This window comes from Triplophysa dalaica, chromosome 22 (genome assembly GCF_015846415.1).
Source record: "Triplophysa dalaica isolate WHDGS20190420 chromosome 22, ASM1584641v1, whole genome shotgun sequence".
NCBI classification, from domain to species: domain Eukaryota; kingdom Metazoa; phylum Chordata; class Actinopteri; order Cypriniformes; family Nemacheilidae; genus Triplophysa; species Triplophysa dalaica.
The window spans coordinates 9,966,229-9,984,417 of record NC_079563.1 but is presented as its reverse complement, the minus strand read 5'-3'; the positions used below and the strand labels follow the sequence as shown (position 1 = coordinate 9,984,417).

The 18,189-nt window shown below is 39.0% G+C and overlaps 2 protein-coding genes and 1 non-coding gene across 4 annotated transcripts in view; 2 read left to right on the top strand and 1 right to left on the bottom strand.

The window, feature by feature from the left end:
- The first annotated feature begins 464 nt into the window (after positions 1-464).
- Positions 465-5,366, top strand: epob (erythropoietin b). 2 transcript variants are annotated; one of them, XM_056736999.1, is made up of 5 exons: positions 465-645; positions 1,936-2,063; positions 2,143-2,229; positions 2,317-2,475; positions 4,568-5,366. In XM_056736999.1, exons 1-5 carry the CDS (start codon positions 630-632, stop codon positions 4,721-4,723), a joined length of 546 nt encoding a protein of 181 aa, XP_056592977.1. In that variant the 5' UTR covers positions 465-629; the 3' UTR covers positions 4,724-5,366. The 2 variants fall into 2 exon arrangements, with proteins under 2 accessions (XP_056592977.1, XP_056592978.1); XM_056737000.1 differs by lacking the exon at positions 2,143-2,229.
- Positions 1,146-1,227, top strand: trnal-uag (transfer RNA leucine (anticodon UAG)). The gene has a single exon. It is a non-coding gene; the product is annotated as a tRNA-Leu (tRNA).
- Positions 5,367-6,945: 1,579 nt separating the features above from the next.
- The window catches only part of nlgn2b (neuroligin 2b), a 68,099-nt gene continuing 56,855 nt past the window's right edge, over positions 6,946-18,189 (bottom strand). The window contains exons 5-9 of the mRNA XM_056736893.1: positions 13,223-13,408; positions 11,158-11,423; positions 10,880-11,033; positions 9,755-10,121; positions 6,946-9,604 (exon numbers count right to left, since the gene is read on the bottom strand). Coding sequence (XP_056592871.1) covers positions 8,734-9,604; positions 9,755-10,121; positions 10,880-11,033; positions 11,158-11,423; positions 13,223-13,408 — 1,844 coding nt within the window. The 3' untranslated portion in view covers positions 6,946-8,733. The remainder of the gene's footprint in view (positions 9,605-9,754; positions 10,122-10,879; positions 11,034-11,157; positions 11,424-13,222; positions 13,409-18,189) is intronic.

Here is an 18,189-nt window from a genome sequence, read left to right as displayed (position 1 = left end):
TTTGTTAATTGTCTCTTCGTCTAAAATGTAGACCAGGCAGCACCATTCATGGTCATGTTTGACTGAAACACACATTGCAGTGTTCGACGGGGGACGCCGAGCATTAGATTTGATCACTAGATGGCGCTGCGGTCAAACTTTTATTATGTTCGTGAAGCAAGAACTCACTTACAGATTATCTCTGTCAATTTTTCAGTCTGAAAAAGATTACCGTAAATCATTATTCAGTAGATCTAGAATAACAATTATTTTTATGATTACACACTTAAGAGTTGTTTATAGTGATGCATTTATTTGTTAATGTTTCTTTTGTTGGATCGCAGCATAATATGAATGCGTTCAGCGAAGTTTATCTATTCAGGCCTCGAACGTGAGATGACAGGATTGTCCATTGAAAGCATATCGAGCGAATTTATATTAAGTGCCAAGCGCAGACAGAACAGAACGAGCTGGAATACTATCAAGGACTCAAGGGGTCATGCAAAAGTCACAGCGCACTATGCGTTCAAATGAAAGCTGCGCAATCTGCTGTGACTTTTGAGTGCCAAAAGGAACGTAAAAGACGCTTAAAGGCGGACATCGCTTAAAGGAATTAAATCAATTATGCATCGTAAAAATGCATTTTGCGGATGCAGAAGTTTTCAGGTATGTGGAGCATTAGAATATACAAAAACTTTGCACTGTAATGCAAGTTCGTAACTAGGTGGCATGTTAAATTGTATCATTATAATCTCAATTATGAAGTAAACAGTGCAGAAGACTGTGCATCTTGAGTTTTGCCATCATGGAATTGAACGTTACTTCTGTTATGACGTTTTCTGTATTAAAAGTTCACCTCGGAACTGAGTTTAGGCCTATATGTTGCTTATATGTTCTGAGTTTTAGAATGACTGAAAGGTTTTGCTGTAAATGTGGATGTTCGCAGTCTTGTCTTGATATAGCGTCCACATAAAAAAAAAACCTTCAGACGATATAGAGCTGCGACTGTGGCATGTGGCATTACACAATAAAGATACTTTAAAACGTAGACTGGTGATAGCTCTAGTTTTAAAGTAATTCACATATACTGTCATAAGCACCGAAATGTGGTGCCATGCTTCAACGACGCGAAAGCCATTGCTTTAATTGTGGAAGTTAGTGCACGTGGTAGCGTGGCCGAGCGGTCTAAGGCGCTGGATTTAGGCTCCAGTCTCTCTGGAGGCGTGGGTTCGAATCCCACCGCTGCCAATTCTTTAGCGTTTAAATAGAATTATAGTGACACTGCATTCCGTTTGAGTAATTTTAACCGAATAACTTCCCTGATTTCAACATTTTGTTTGAAATAGCCGTAAAAATATTATACATGTTGAGGGGATTTTTTGAAGTATAAATATATCCTTGAATTGTGGGCTAATTTTTTATACGTTCTAGAACTGTTCTAATAATATACCAAGCTTATAATTTTGAAGCTGAGGTAATATGATGAATTGGATTTCTGCAGGAACAATTTAACCACATAAAATCTTTATTATGAATGCCTACAATAGAATGCAGCAATTTATTTTCTCATGACAGAGCGTAAACTTTGGAGTATTTTCTAAAATTGTCTGCCTGCGAGGCAAAGTATGTCATTGCCAGAGCAGACCAAGCTTCAACAACTGTTGTACAGGTATGCAAATTTCATCACGGAGAGGTAGACGCTGAGGAATATTCCTGCTAATACTCCACTACTGTCATCCATGGTATAGCCTAGACTCGCTGGTTATGGGGGAGGAGGCCCATCCATAAAAATATCTTCCAAACTCCTGGAATTTTTGCAACGGCCTGGGTTCAACCTTGGGCATTTGAACAACTTACTTTAACCAAAGGCTTGCTAAAGACTTGATAGACAAGGAAAAATGATGACAAGATACACCTTTGTTCACATTTGCACATCCATTGATTCTGTTGTTTCAGATCTGGTGTCGGTTTTGATGGTGTTCGTGTGGCTGGGTGGGCACCCGGTCTCGCCCCTCAGACCCATCTGTGACCTGCGCGTTCTGGACCACTTTGTCAGAGAAGCTCGTGACTCTGAGGTCATCATGGTGAGGTCGTCGCTTCACGCAGCATTATTTTCACATTGTTTAATTTTTCAGACATATTTATTGTTTCTCATGTTCCCAGCGGGGTTGCAGAGGGGGCTGCAGTGTGATGAATTCCTACTTTGTTCCTTTGACTAGTGTCGACTTTGCTGTTTGGGAACAAATAGATGTGAGGCATGATATAACATGTTGAAAGTTAATGTGTAAATATAGTAGTGCCTCAGTGGTCAGTCTCATTCATTGTTCATGTGTTCAGGGGCAGGCTGAAGAGGTGCAGACTGGACTATCATTGCTTGTCAAGGCTCTGAGTGCAGCGAGGAACACAGTGAGCAGTTCACCTCTGATCAGCACGCTGGATAACAACATCAGTAACATTCACAGCCTTAGTCAGATCCTGCACAGCTTACACCTGCAGGTATGTGGATTCACTTCGATATACTTTTGGGTCATTTGAAACCTACCTTTTACATTGATGCATTTAGCAGATGCCTAACAGTGCTTTTTCTTATAAGTATGTGACATTTTACCTTTGACATTTCTATCTTCAATTGAAAAATGATTCTTAAATTAAAAGGGGCAAAAAACAAATACAACAGGGGTAGGGTTTGGATTGGGAATGTCATGTGTATCACATTTTCATATCAAGACAACCATTGGAACTTTGAACAGGGTATACAGTATTGTCACGGTATTGGTTTACCTTTACATTTTTGATTTTTTTTAATAACAATACATTCATTAATTAAATAAACATTACCAACGTAACACACTGAATATTTAAATATAATATTGAAATGAACAAATGATAAACAAATTTAAATACAAAATTTAAATACAAAAGAACCCAGCTATAAAGAACAATAATAAAGTATTTTTTTACCATATTTTCTGGGTTGGCATGTTTTAGTCCAGATAAAATATCTAGCCTGTTTCACTATAACAAAACAATTTTATTATGTTTTAGTTAGGGCTGGCAAATCGATTAATCGCGATTGCTAAATAAATGTTTGTGTTATGTATGTGTGTGTGTGGTGTGTATATTTATATGTATAGATATAAATACACAAGAATACATGTTTATATTTAAGAAGTGTAGTATATATTAATAGTACACATAATTCGATTTAAATATATAAATATGTACAGTATGTATATATATAAATATATAGGCTATATACGTGTGTGTGTTTGATGTATATAGTACACAGAAATAACACAAATGTTTATTATATGATTAATCGATTTGACAGCACTAGTTTTAGTTTCTAGTTTAGGTTAGTTAAAAATATTTAAAATCAACTTTATATATAAAAACAAAAGTAGAATAAGATAAGTGCAATGGTGTGTCTACATTTAGGTAGCCTACATTTGTCAATATGTGTACCAGAGTGCAAGTGAGTTCATGTTTTGTGGCGGCTCTTCTAATGTGGCCTTCTAGGAAATCGTGCAAACGTGCATGTTCAGACAGTTCACCCTTTAAATTCTCTGTCTCTCTCTCCCATTTGTAACAGTCTGTGTGGCGGCATGTTTCTGGGAAGCAAGCTTTATTCCCCAAAAGTAGTTCAGTGACTGTAAGGTGAAGTGCACAGTAGGGTCTGCGGTGTGTTTATGAGCATAATATTAGAGTTGGTGAGTGTTGCAATTCTCGGATACTAACCTTTTTAGGAGTAGGGTATTAAAACCTAATTTTGAAGTTCAACTCAGCGGTAATGGGAAATGACGTGAAATGCGTAATGTAGCAAAATGAGACCACGGTGTTCAAATACACAATGAGGCAATAACAGATTATATTATACATTTTATATAGTTGGTTTAATGGCTGTTAACAATGTAAGACACATACAATAAATCCTAACAATCAAAGATCATACAGTGGGGGGGGTGGGCTGTGGGGTACACTAAGGGTTGTGATTGTTTGTATATGTTCAACCTTAGTTGTTGTTAATGGGGGAAAAAGGAATGTATGGATTCACTTGAATTGTTATTTTCTAGATTCCAATTATATTCCAATAAAAAAATCATTCAACAAAAGTCTAAATTGCTGTAGATATATAGAGCTTTGCATTTCACCACAAAGGTCATGGGGTTGATTTCCAGGGAGATACAAGAATATGAATACATCAGAATTATAAAAGTATTGTTTTTGTTTCATTTAAGTTTTGTTAAGCTTTGAATTAGCGATTATTTTGTATGTTTAGTTTAATATTTAGCAATATTTATTTTATTATTTCATTTCATATGTTTTTTGTATTTTGCTCTGTAAATGCATAAACGGAAGCCTATATATTGCCCCATAATAAACGTAAAATATGCACCCTTAAATAATAAAATCAGAAGTCCCAACACAATCATTATGGAATTCGATTGTTCTTTAACCACAGGTGTGTATATAGTCTATTTTATGACGATGTGGACGTCCCAAATCAGATTTTGGAGCCAGAACTATCCTGGTAAATGAATTTTGCAGCTCAGCAATTTTCTATAATGAGACTGTTCTGTTTCCACAGCAGGGCAGGTCCACGGCCCTTTCAGATGATTCAGCTTCTATCAGCATACAGACGCAGGAGGTCTCAACCCTCCCGGAGCTCCTGCAGGTGCAGAGCAGTTTCCTGCGAGGAAAAGTCAGGCTCCTGTTTTCAGCTGCACCGGCCTGCCAAAAGTGAAACCGCTGAGATGAACTCTGAAGACCCCGTAAATCGTTTGCGCATTCACGTATGCACACAAACACACATGCCCAGACAAACGCACTACTGAATCATAAATCTAAAGCTCAGTTTTGGAAAGTTCTCCCACGAGATCTCAGCTGGGGTCACGGGTATGATTCCCAGTGTCATTTTGGATAAAACGCCCCAGCCAGATGCAAAAATGTTAAGTCGTGTCGCCCCCTGAATGGTTAGCTCATTTGCTCTGCATTTCGAGGCATGATGTCGTGGTTTTAGCGCAGTGCTCGTGTGCTCAGAGAACGTGTGAATGCTGTTTGGCGTGAAGCAAAACTGCAGTGACACCCTGACCCGCTCAACAAGCCCAACATGGCATCAGAATCTGTGGAGGAACACGTCTGAGACCACAGGCGAGGTCTGTGTTTGCCCAGAGGCTCACTGCAGTGTGCCGAACAGCTTGTCTGGTTGTTTCCAGCCACCTGGACTCTAATACATCCGAGACGTGTGTAGAGCCATTTTATTTCATTATCTTTGTATATATTTTGTATAAATCCAATGTGCTGCTATATTGTAACTACGTCGTCAGTTTTGCTAAGCTATATTTTTTGCTGGATATCCAGTTTCAACGCAAATAAAATGGTTTTATGTTGGCCTTAAAACCTGTTAATTCTTGAAAAGAGCATTTAGTACTTTTAATATTTCTGTAGGAGTGGAGGTTTCTGTTTTGGCTTAAGAATTTTCTTTCTTATTGAAATGTGCATGTTTCGCTGGAGGCCGAAAGGTCTATTTATGGTTAAGCAGGTTTTGCTAAACTACCCACAAGCCTGAGTGCACTTTATTGAAATATGCTGCCACCTCGAGGACAAATCGGGGAGTACAGAAATGAAACTTAAGTTGGACTTTGTTTCTAAAGAAACTTTACATATATTTTTATAAAAAATCAAGACAATATTTGCTTTACAGTGTAGTGAGATAACACAAATAAGGAGGCGGATATCTGTATGTTTAATAACCTTTTTTAATGTTGTCCAGTTCAGATACACAACATACAGTGTGTAGTAGCCTGTATAGGAAATAGAAATATGAATTTAATTCTTTAGACCCGTTACGGCCACACAGTCCCCTTATCTCAAGCCTTTTAACGTTGCTGAAATTCAACAAAATGAAACTCAACAGGTGCAAGTCTTTTTTTGGCGACCAAGCATTAATACTGAACAGTTGTTTTTCCCTGTTTTTCTTCTTCATTTTTTAAATCCTCTATAATACATAGGCAATCAAGACAAAAAATATCACCAAATGCGTCTGGTGAGAATGTGCTATATGTCTGTTAGTTGCCAGTAGAATTCCCCTTTCTCCGGTTATTTTGTAGAAAAATATGAACTGTTTAAAGTCTCTACTTTGAAATATATGCAGCTCAAATTCACAACAAAGAGATAAACCAAAACTCTGTGGAATCCCACCCCAGCCAAAATCTCAAATGGTTTGGGTAACGTTACACTTCTAAGAACTTACAACCAGGTAAGAGAAACAACAATCCCGCAGTGTCATTTAGTTCACTGAAGCGTTAGAAAGAAAACCCAGGAGAAAAACTCAAACAGCAGGCCCCTCGAAAGAAAATGGTGCTGACTCGAGCGATTTATGTCCTAAAGCCTCTTACCAGGAACTAAAATGGGCTTCTACGTGTAACCCGTGAAGGCCAGTTTTCAGCCTATTGACGGCAATGAAACATCTTTCATTTAATGCTCCCGTTTTTTTTTGCTACAACATTTTCTCACTTTGTCCCCCAAATGATTCCAACTTCAATTTTTTGCAAACCTCAGATACAGCCTGCAACTCTTTTGTCCACTAGGTTGTCTCTAGAGACTAAAGCACGTCGGATTTTGCAGCAAATTTGAATTCCAAATGCAAGTATTTCCATAAAACCCACTCGTTTTTGACTTGAATCTCCTCTAATGCGAATTTATTTCAGTCTCATTTCCCTCATCATTCATTACAACTGAATGTCTTTGAAACACCGTCAAAAAGAACCTTTAATATCTTTAAAATCAAAAGAGCGAATTGGCATCTCATACAGGATTTCAGAATTGAGTGGGGAGATGCGATTGGCTAAATGAGCTTGCACCTGTTTTTACAGTGGATGCGATTGGCCGTGAGCCCAACAATAAACAAAATATTTACAAAGACCATGTCAGCTCTTACATTTATAAAAATTTACATTTTGCATCTTGTTTTTTTGTCAGGACTGAACGTCTGGCATGACAGAAAGTGGTATTGTGGTCATCCTTCCACTGACAGAAACGTCAAAACGAGACGAAACAAATCAAACGGATGGAGAAAATGAGCTCGATATGCACAGTCGCCTTAGTGTGTGCGTATAATAAATGTTTATTCAAGTGGCGTGAGGGACGACGCCTCTTCCACTTTAGGGCTCTTCCAGCCACGCAGTGTTCCAGATCACGTCCGTGTTACACGCTCGCACTTTTCCGACCAAACCTAAGTTCCAGAAGCGTTTCAGTATCAAGACCTCTTGTTCAGAGACCCGTCTGTCCCGTTACAAGCTTACATTATGTTCATACACACGCACTTGCACGCGCACACTCGAACCACGCTGTCCAAGATCGTTCTCAGCACCCTGAAAGAGAGATTTCAGAAAAGATACGTAAAGAGGTGAGAGGCTGAATCTGTAGGTCTGGTGACAAGGCATATCACAAGATGTCCGCCTAATGACAAGTAAGTTCAAACTCAGAATGTTCTGGATAGGTTGCGGGCTCTCATGGGCTCTGGATAAGAGACAGGGAGAGACTCCTGCTGTGTGGAGACGCAGTTGTTGATCCCGTCAGCCTGGATGTTCGGCGGAGTCTTTACGGAGAGACAGTGCAGCACAGTGACCGTTCCTTAACTCAGTGATACTACAGAGGAATACACGAGCAGAGAGAAAAATTGGGGTATAAGAAGGACAGGAGGGGGGATCTGATCAGTCCGGGGGCTTCTGTATTCATAAATGAAAAAAAAGAAGGGAACTGTTTATTCTCTTTATTATCGTCAGTTTTTTTCATTGCCGGTTATGAGCATGTATCTACAGAGAGAAAAGAATCCCCAATTAAGTGCACAAAATAAAAAGAAAGAGTGATAAAAAGAGATGTTCCAGAAAAAGACAACAGTTAAAGACAAAGAAAGATGAGTCTTAAATCTTGCATGTGGATTTAAACTCAGTTGTCCAGGTTTTTCTCTTAAAACCCAAATCATGCAAATGTTCCAAAGCGTAAGAAATAAATTTAAGATTCCTATATCTTTCCTTTTATATAGATATAAACATATAGTGTTTTTCATTTCTCCCCATATGCAAACAACAGTGCAAAACGGAAGGCAAAAATAAACCAAAAAGAGGGAACAAAGAAAAGAAAAACAAATTTGGCACTTTCCCCCTCGATTTTGTAAATTCCTCGATCAGATCCAGTTCAGGCGATTCTTTCCACGTCTGTCCACGAGACTGCGTCTGACAGGACGATGATCACAGTACTTGGCACAAGAATGCTGGTAAAAATTAGATAGTAGAATCTTTTCTCATTCATAGCCTTATAAGGTTATCAATAATACATATTGTACACATACGTTTTCCTGATTTACAAAACAGTCCAAAGTAGGAAAAACTGTTCTTTTTTGGGGACTAGAAACAGCTACAGCGGAGAAGTCGGGGAGAAGATAAGAAAAAGAAAGATGGAACGTGGGGAAAAAAAGAGGGAGAAAAATGAAGCTCAGTAATGTAATAGCTGCTGTATCGAGTGCGGAAAATGGACCGCGCTTTCTCCTCCCATAACTTTCATCAATACTCTATCCAAGAACGGTAAGGAAAAGAAAAAAGACAGAAAAAGAGAGAGAGAAAGACAGTGTAGTGGGTGAGGATACGAGTAAAAAGGATGCAAGTGGTGTTTTGGACGTTATCCGTGTAAAGCACCACTCTTATTATGTCTGTGTTCCTATGGTTCAGGGGTCTGGTCCCCTCAGAGGGTCTACTATACTCGTGTGGTGGAGTGTTGGTGGGGCAGGGCGTTGTTGCTGTGCCCCGCACTCGGTGCCGGGGCAGGGGGGTATGTGTTGAAGGCATGAAGAGGTTGCATGCCAGTGATGGTGCTGGGGATAATAGAGTGTGTGTTAGTCATGAGTGGCACGTCCTCGGGTGCCCGTCGCAGCGCCAGAGTGTAATCCGGCGGGCACACGGGTGGTCTCAGGGGATCCAGGTCGCCGTGGAGACCGCGTGAGGGAAGGGGCGTGCCGTGGTCAAGCTCCACCCTCTGTTGCTTCATCTGCAAGGACATCAGTTCCTCCTCCTGGCTGAGTGCCAGGTCATTATGGGGCGGGGCTCCCACCATGCCCACACCTGGCCCCGCCCCACGTTGGGGCGAGAGGCGGCGGTGGCGCCGTTGAAGCAGCTCGTGACGTTTGTCGCGTTTGTAGTACAATGCGGCGAACGCAAGCACGTTCAGGAAGAGCAGCGACGCACCTATAGCCACCGTCACGCTTAACTCTGTCGAATAGTCTCGTGTTTCATCCGGGAAGGGGGAGAAGCGAGGGCGCTCCGAACCATATGCATCGGGATCGGGTGCGTAGGTGGAGATCGTGGGGTGGCGCGTGGAGAGTGGGCCGGGGGGCAGTCGTGTGGTGGACTCGATGATGCAGGGTGAGATGGTCGTCTGAAGGTGAGGCACCAGCTCCAGCCAGAATGCCACCTTGTTGGCACGGTAATTGTCACGGATGCGAGGCTTCAGCCCGATGTGCAAGTACTGCTTGTCTTTAGGGCTGAACTTGGTCCAGATCACCTCTTCAAAGCGATTCGGTTTGGTATGGATGAACTTTGTATCCTGTGGCACAGGAATGTTGGGATCACTAGAAAAAGAAATCCCCAGAGAGATTGTGAATTTGCATTCTGGTCTGAACAAATATTTAAAACATTTTTTTTAAGCCTTTTATAAAGATTTGTTATTCTTTTTGTAAACCGTTTAAAAATAACAGAGAATCTATATAAAGGTCGCTTACCCACTCTTGGCAAAGTTGGTCCAGTAGGTCATCACCACGGCACTGAGCATGACATCATTCTTGGAAAAGTTGCAAGGAAACAGATCCGTGGCGCCCACCATGGGAACGCCGAATACGTACGGGATCTCATCGCCGTGGGCTGCATCTGCCCACTCGGGTCGTGCCTCCGTCTGGCAATGGTGATGGAAGGTGTAAAAATAAACAGGTGACTGAAACTCAGCATGCAGCTTTGCTGTGGCCACCGCCGGCGCCACCCACTGGTGGTCAGTGAAAAGCGCAAGTAGAGTTTTACGCCGCATGTCACCGTTATCTCGGTCAGCCCAGTCTGTGTACATGAACTTTATGGTCTCCCGAAGTATGTTTTTACCTAAATAAAGAACAGACAGAGAGGATGGATGTTTTAGATCTGGTTGTCCCACTAAGCAGGGCGCCTTAATACAGGATAAGAAGGGGAGCACACAAGGTGAGGGGGGAAATTAGACCCATTATCTCGAACAACCATTAAATCATCATCTAACCCCCCCAAAGTTCAAAATCTATATAAAAGTCTTTGTTCCAATGAACACAACGAAAGATATTTGGAAGAATGCTAATAACCAAACAGTTCTTGATCACCATTGAGTACCATAGTACGAAAAATTGGTAATTAATACATTCTTCAAAATATATTCGTGTTCAACAGAACAAAGAAATTTACAAAGTAATTTTTCATACGATGAAAGTAAATGGTGGCCAAGAACTGTTTGTGTACCCCCTGACCCTATCATCAAAGAATAAAAAAATAAGATATTAATAAAAAATAGTTTTTGTAACATTTCAATGTTTAAGATAATTCCTTTTAGTTTGTTTGACGTTTTTTAAATAAACTTATATATTAATGTTAAAGTAATATAATATGCTACAAGAGCAACTTTAAGAAAGATTCATTAAAATGAACTGAATCGTTTGTTTGCGAATCACACCACTCATAGCAAAAACAACTCTGTTGTCTTGTATCTATTCATATTATCTCATCACATTCACTTCAGACTGTATGTCTCTTAAATACAATAACTTCATCTTCTATCGCACTTGAGATTAATAAGCGCTAGTTTGAGTCTGTACGTGTGCATCTGGGAAGCTCACCGTCTGGATATCCGTACAGGTTGTCCACAAAGTTGGAAATGGTGTAATCGAATGAAGCTGCAGAAATTCCCTCCTCACCCTCACTGTCATCCACAAACTTCAGCCCTTCGCCCTGATTCACCCCCAGCAGGATGTCGTAGTTGAGGAACTCCCCCTGCGGACATTACGCAAATGTCACTGACAGCACTCACTCCCGCTCATGAACTGTCATGTTTTATTCTAGGAGCACAGGGAGCTTCTGAGCATTATAAACAAAGTAACCTTTTCAAACAGCTTACCTGCTGCATGAGGATTTCTGGGTCGTCGGGAACCACGTCTCCATCCAGCACAGGTCCGAATGCTATGTGGTAGCGTGCAGGTTGGATGTCCTGTTCCACCAGCTCCCTGTAGCTCTTTCTTCGCAGGCAGTCCACCAGATCGGCAGTGTCGCTGTAGCTGCAGCCCACCTTCTTGGCCAGGATCTTGGTGTACATCAGCGGCCGGTAGTTTACAGACCAGCTGGATATGGCCGAGCCACTTTGAGCAATAGCCCTCTGGAACAGACCTGAAATCAGAGAGGGTTAAAAGAAGAAAACAGATTTCGTTACACACCTGGAGATCACAGAAATAGACATTTTGAAGAATGTTGGAAACCAAACAACACTGGACGCCATTGGCTTCTATTACATGGACAAACAAAAACATTTATTTATTTTTATTTTTTTAAATATCTTCTTTTGTGTTCCACAGAAGACAGACTCATAAACAGGTTTTGAATGACATGAGAGTGAATAAATGATGACACAATCTTTATTTTACGTGGACAATTTTTTTAAGGTCCTTATGGATAACTTTGCTTTTAAGGAACATAGTGAATATTATGATTGATTTTTTTAAAGTCATTACATTTTCCAAAGAGTGTATCATTAGACTAATTGCAATTTCTTGTCCTAAAGTGACTCACAAGTATCAGACTGTTAAGACAAATATGCTTGAATAATCCTTTTTTCAATTTCAGAAGCAGAAATGAAGTTGAGGGACGTTCTGAATGTATTTTTTATTAAGAAATTAAAATCATTAATTATTTAAATACTTTTTAATGCTTCTGAGTATCTATTCAAACTCTATGACCAAAAATCTGGTTTCTCATGATATGTCAAACATCCTATAGGGCCTCAAGGTGACTTAAAATCAATTGACAAATCAAAGAATTTTAAGGAAGCTAAAATATTGTTGAAGCTAAAATATAATTTATATAATAATATAAGGTCATTTACAGTATATATTGGTATAATAATAAAGGCGAAAATATAGTTTCAGACAATCAAAAATGTTTTTATTCGTTTTATTTTCAATGTAAGTTTTGAATTGTTTTTTCAATATTGTTTTAATTATTTATTAGTGGAGATTTTATCATTTTTTATAATTTGGGATTCCTTCTATGTTTTATCATATATATATAAAGGTATTTTATAAATACAAAATATTATGGAACCCAACTTATACGTTTATATTTATATTAAAATATAATATATATTCATTATTTTGAACTTATAAAAAATTCAAAAAATTGTTTAAATCCACTGGTCTAGATCTCATTTTAGTCATAGAAATAAGTTGGTAAAGCCTAATACAGTGCAAGCTTGCACAGTCAAAAGATTGTGCCTGCGTTCAGCAATGTGTGACCTGTAACAGCATGAGCTAGCAGTCAGAAGCTTGCTTTAATAAGCGCTGTAAATACAGCAGGTTGAAACTCAGAAAATCCGATTCATTACTTGAGTAAAAGTGATTCAAAGTGAGCTCAGCAGTGCACAGACCAGCTCAGAATAACCGTGTGGAAACCATCTTGGGTTTCGGCGCCCTGCTGCACCGTTATGTAAAGTGTCCCACTGTTTCATCTGCAAATTCTGTTATTAATTATTAAAATGTTCCCCCTCCCCCCAGACGTACACACACAAGCGCGTGCACACACCATACAAGACCCCCCAGCTGCAGTTCCCTATGAAATCAATTAAGAATCCGCTCAGCTTCAGTCCAACACTTCAGTATCACACACCAGTTATACATGTTGCTTATTCTGAATCTGTCACATCCATTTATTTTTATCTCACAGTTCTCATTATAAACAGCAGCGCATGTGTGATCTTATGATAGCGATGTAAATCAGTCTCACACACCGATGCACACAAACACACCCAGGCAGTGCCAAAAACTCGATGCACTCACACAGTCACGACCTAAATCTGTGGTTTAAATATATGCAGCCTAAAAATTTGTTCCTTGAGAAACGTCTGATTTTGTGTTTCACATAAAAACTCAAATATTTCTATGATAATGACAGCAATGAGATTAGAGGGCTCAGACCTTCAGAGTGATGGGACAGGATGAGAAGGTTGACGCATGAGGCACCGGCGCCGGATCCAAATATGGTGATTCTCTCTGGGTCTCCTCCAAAGTGGCCGATGTTCTCATTGAGCCAGCGCAGAGCCTGAATGTGGTCCAGCAGCCCATAATTCCCCTTAGCAGACTGATCTCCAGTGCTCAGAAAACCTGCAAAGAGCGAGAGAGTTAGACCGGAGATGACATACGGCGTGGACCAATGGTATAAAAACAATCAATATGTTGACCAAGATGAAGCGCTCTCAGGCCGTGAAGAGCAAAGTACATTTGTAAATGAAAGGAAGTGAGGCAGAGGATTAAAGCTTTAATTAGACGTATTAACTTCCTGTTCCTATTATGGAAAGGTTTTGAACAAAGTTGTTTTTGTGATGTTAGTCGTCTGTCAAGACTGTGCTTCCAACACACAAGTTATGCAAATCCAAGGGCACATATTTACTAACAAAAAGTCATTATAAGGAGCAATGTTGATATTTAAGCGTCATCTAGTGGTGAGGTTGAAAAGTGCAACCAATGGCACACTCCGTCGCTCACCCCTCCCTTTCATAGCACTATGGTGGCTGATACAGGACATGTCGTCGTGTTTTCGCTTCTTTGCCGAAGGAGATTACGTATTTATGAAACGCGCTCTGTGGAGCAGTTTGTCCGTTTAAGGCTACTGTAGAAACAACATGGCGAATTTCATGTAACTAAGGGGACCCGTGGTGTATGAAGAGGTCATAAAAAAATAACACTTCATTGTCTTAGGTCTTTATTCACCTCTGAAGACATAGTTATGTTTATTATAATGCATTTCTGTAAAATAGATCCTCCAAAAAATTACACACTGCACCTTTAAAAAGGAAAAAAAGCAGGCAAATGTATGGCCATGGTCATGGATGACATAGTTCTCTTGTTATCTGGAGTATAAATGGTGCACACTGTATTTAGTACAGTATATAGTTTCACTGCTTTCGAAAGAACCTTTTAAGCAAACGATACAATGACTAAACCCTTTGGGCTACATACTGTTCATGAACATGACTCAGAGAGTCAGTCGCTGGTGTAATAATGTAGCCTACAGCAAGGGTGACTGAACGAATCAATGAATGAATCAGTTTTTCGATTCAATGCGATGAATCAAAGCCTCCACTTTCATGAATCAACAAACAGTTGCCCTAAAACATACGCGCCTTTAATCACAGCACAATGAAAGCATTAGCGGAGTATATTTTCATCTGTTACACTCGGCTCACTGAACCTCAGGGGTGGTGGGGTGGATGCATTAACTGTTATCATTGCTGGCAGGAGCAGCTTTGTTATCATCTTGTCATCTTGTCTTTACGACGAATCTGGACGATTATCTAGTTTAGACACTTGGGCCATTCTTCACTGTTCCTGTACATGTATACAGATCAAATGTATAGACTAAATTTGCCAAAGAGAGAGAGAGTTCACCCTAAAATTTTTAATTGTGTCATCATTTCGCCCTCTTGTCGTTTCAAACCTGTATGACATTCTTTCTTCCGCAGAACACAAAAGAAGATATTTTGAAGAATGTTGATAAACAAACTATGGCGGTTCCCATTCACTTCTATTGTATGGACACATACCAATGTAAGTCAATGGGTATCGTCGTTCTCCAGTTACCAACATACTTCAAAATATCTTCTCTTGTTTTTTGCAGAAGAAAAAAGTAAATGACGGAATTTTGGGGTGAACTTTAGATTAAAGATTCTGCAAAATGCATGAATATAAATGTAATATAAACTTGTTGCAAAAGCAATGTATAAAATACAGTTAAACAATCAATAATGAAATTGAATGATATTTATAATCCATCATGTTCTATTTCATTTCATTAAAAAAAGAAAAGAGAGGTATAACAAGTATTTTGTGTTCCACATGCAGAACACAAAAATAGGTTTGAGATGACAAATGACTCAGTAAATGACAGAGTTTTCCTTTTCAGTGAACTGTCCCTTTAAGAACGCACACACATACTTAAAAGCCGAACCCATATGCCATTATATTCATGTATGAATATCTGGTAAAGCTCATTAAAACAGGGCGTATAAAGCTCTGGAGTCACTTTGTAAATGGTAACTAAAGCGCTTACGTAAGACCTTCTGTTTTACACTTCTAACTGAACCAATGTTTTAGCACCCAAAGCCTTCAAATGTTAAAAAAAAAAACTTCCTGCATGCCTAAAAAAGCATATAAATGAAAAATCATAAAAAATTACAAATTTGAATATAATATAAAATTGTCCCCTTACTTGAAAGCCGCATGTCCTCAGACCCAACATCTAACATGCAGTGACAAAATAAAGTGTGTGCAGAAAAAGAGCATGTCAAAGAAACCAAGATGGATGAATCAAAAAAAGACAAACTGCCATGTTATTTGTTTTCAGAAGTCAGGCCTGTGAGGCAAGGCGACAATTGACAACATACAGCACGTCAAATTGCAAACAACCCACAATATTAAAACAGATCAAACTCGCTTCGTGCTACATGTAAAAGCTTCTCCTCGTACCATACGATAAAATGAAGTTCTTTGAAATGTTTGTTACAGATGTTAAAACAGGGTTGTGACATCTGTAACATTCACATGACAATAATAACATTGTGCTGAAGGATAGAGGATGCGCTGCTCCCAGAAAACACCCCAAAAAATGAACTGTCGCTGCTGTTAGTTTTACTTAACCAATCCTTGTTCACAGTACATAAAGAATGCAAGTAACTGAATTAACGTAAATTCTATCAGCTTAACTTAACAAGTGTTTGACTGGTTAACTTAACATTGTTGAGTAGAACGCAAAATCCTATAATATTGGACCTGTTGCTGAGTTTACGTAATATAAACAAGTTAATTCAACATGACTGGTTGAAGCGGATTTTCAGTTACCAGCATGCTTTGCGTAAGACTGCATTTAGTACATTTTGAAATGTAATTTTAAGTGTTTTTCAGTAAAGAAAAAATGACTTGTTTGTGCTTAATGTTCATTTATCTTTGAGGTTTAAAAGAGTTTGTTGTATTTTTAGTTTAAGGGTTGCCATTGTTTTGAAGAGTGGTACATATGCTTAGGCTCTGAGAGGTTTGTTAGATGTCTATTGCATAATCCAATAAGCTTAAACTGTGCTAATGCTAGTACTGAGATGCCTCTCATATGATTTGCTCATTGGGCTTTGACTTATATATATAGTCTGTATACAATTAATGTATGACAACAAAAAGCACCATTGAGAAGGATAAATATTGAGTTTAATTAACTTAAAATTACTAGTACAATGGTTTGGCTTTACTCCAAAAAGTTTTTTCAACAAATTACATTTATTTGGTTCATACAACTAAAATTTTGTTTGTTCAAACTACTTAATATTGTCGCGTGGAACCACTTGACGCAGCATTTAAAATTAAAGTAAAGTTAATTCAACAAATACATTTTTGGAGTGTACATAACTGAGGGCAGCACAGTTGCTTATGTTAATTTTGAAGTTTTAGGAAAGTACAAAACAGACCGAAAAGTGCTCTACATCGCCTAAATGGCATTTACCAGGCCAAGTACAAGAATATATGCTAAGTCACATTGTAAGCTTGAGCCTCAGAAGTCAAGGACAACCCCTAGAAAACGACATACATTACATATTCATCAAATTGCAAGATCAGGCCACCACAGGCAAGTCCCTAAAGAGAAGCGAAGTCACCCAGTGCATTACAAATACAACTGTAGTGCAAATTAGTAGAGAAGTGTGGACGTGAGGTCTTTTTTTAATAGTTTCACATTAGGTGAGGGTAAATCCTGGAGGAGGTGAACCTTAAAAATGTTGGGAAGGGCCTAGTATCATACTATTCAAACTATTTTGGCAGTGTGCAAATATAACGCATGCATGAAATAACCAGTTGACCCGCTACACTTAATAAAATGCACAATATACAGTGCATACTGTGCTTGGCACTGTGTCCCGCAATGCAATGACCTTCAATTTCCAATGTAACAACGTGTGTAACTATAGTTTTTTCGTTACGTTTATTAAATAAGACTGACAAAACATACTTTGTAAAACTAGAAGTAGACAGAAACTTGACTTACTGATTAATTTAATTGTAATAATGCAAATCAATGCAATGCAATTCGATTTGATTTGATTCAATGCGCTGGAATTTTATTAGATGACATTAAATTCAATGGAATTTAATGCGATTCGATGCGATTCGTTTTGACTCGACTCGACTCTCAAACTCAAGGCTAAAACACACTACAAGACTTTTGCTCAGATTTTCAGTCTGGACTTGGACAGTCTGTGCCAGTCTGCAAATTCGATCAGTTAGTGTGAAAATTTCAAAAAGTCTGCAAGTGTAAAATGTCTAATTTAAAAAAGGATTTTAAAGTCTTGCAGTGTATTCCAGCCATAAATAGCACTTTTCACAACTCAGCATTGGCTCTGTAAATCAGTACTTGAAATAAAAATGTATCAAAACCCCATCCTGCGAATAATTTAAGACTGAGACATTTATTCAAACCGTCTCCCACGCTATTTTTAGAAAACAGATACTTGTATTGTGTAGTAAACTAGCATTCCTTGCCTCTGTTACACAATCATTGGCTAAAAGAGTGATTAATGGGAGAACAGTGTTGAAGAATGGGTTGCTGTGATTGTGAGGGCAGGTCTCTAGATCTGACTGGCTTCATATTAACCTTCATCTGTAGAGCTGTTTGCTGCTGTTGCCTGGCAACCAGCCATTTCTTCCTTCAGAGGGATGTGTTTTGCGACCGTAAAGACGCAACGTCGAACGTTGCGAAAATGCAGTGATTATCTTAAACAACGGGTTGCGTGCACATGTGCTCCGAAATATCATATTACAATTTAGGAAAATGATCATTCGAATGTCGAACCCCGCGCTGTTGAGATCCTCAGCCTAAGTTTCTCTGTAAACCGTGTGCCGAGTTGAAT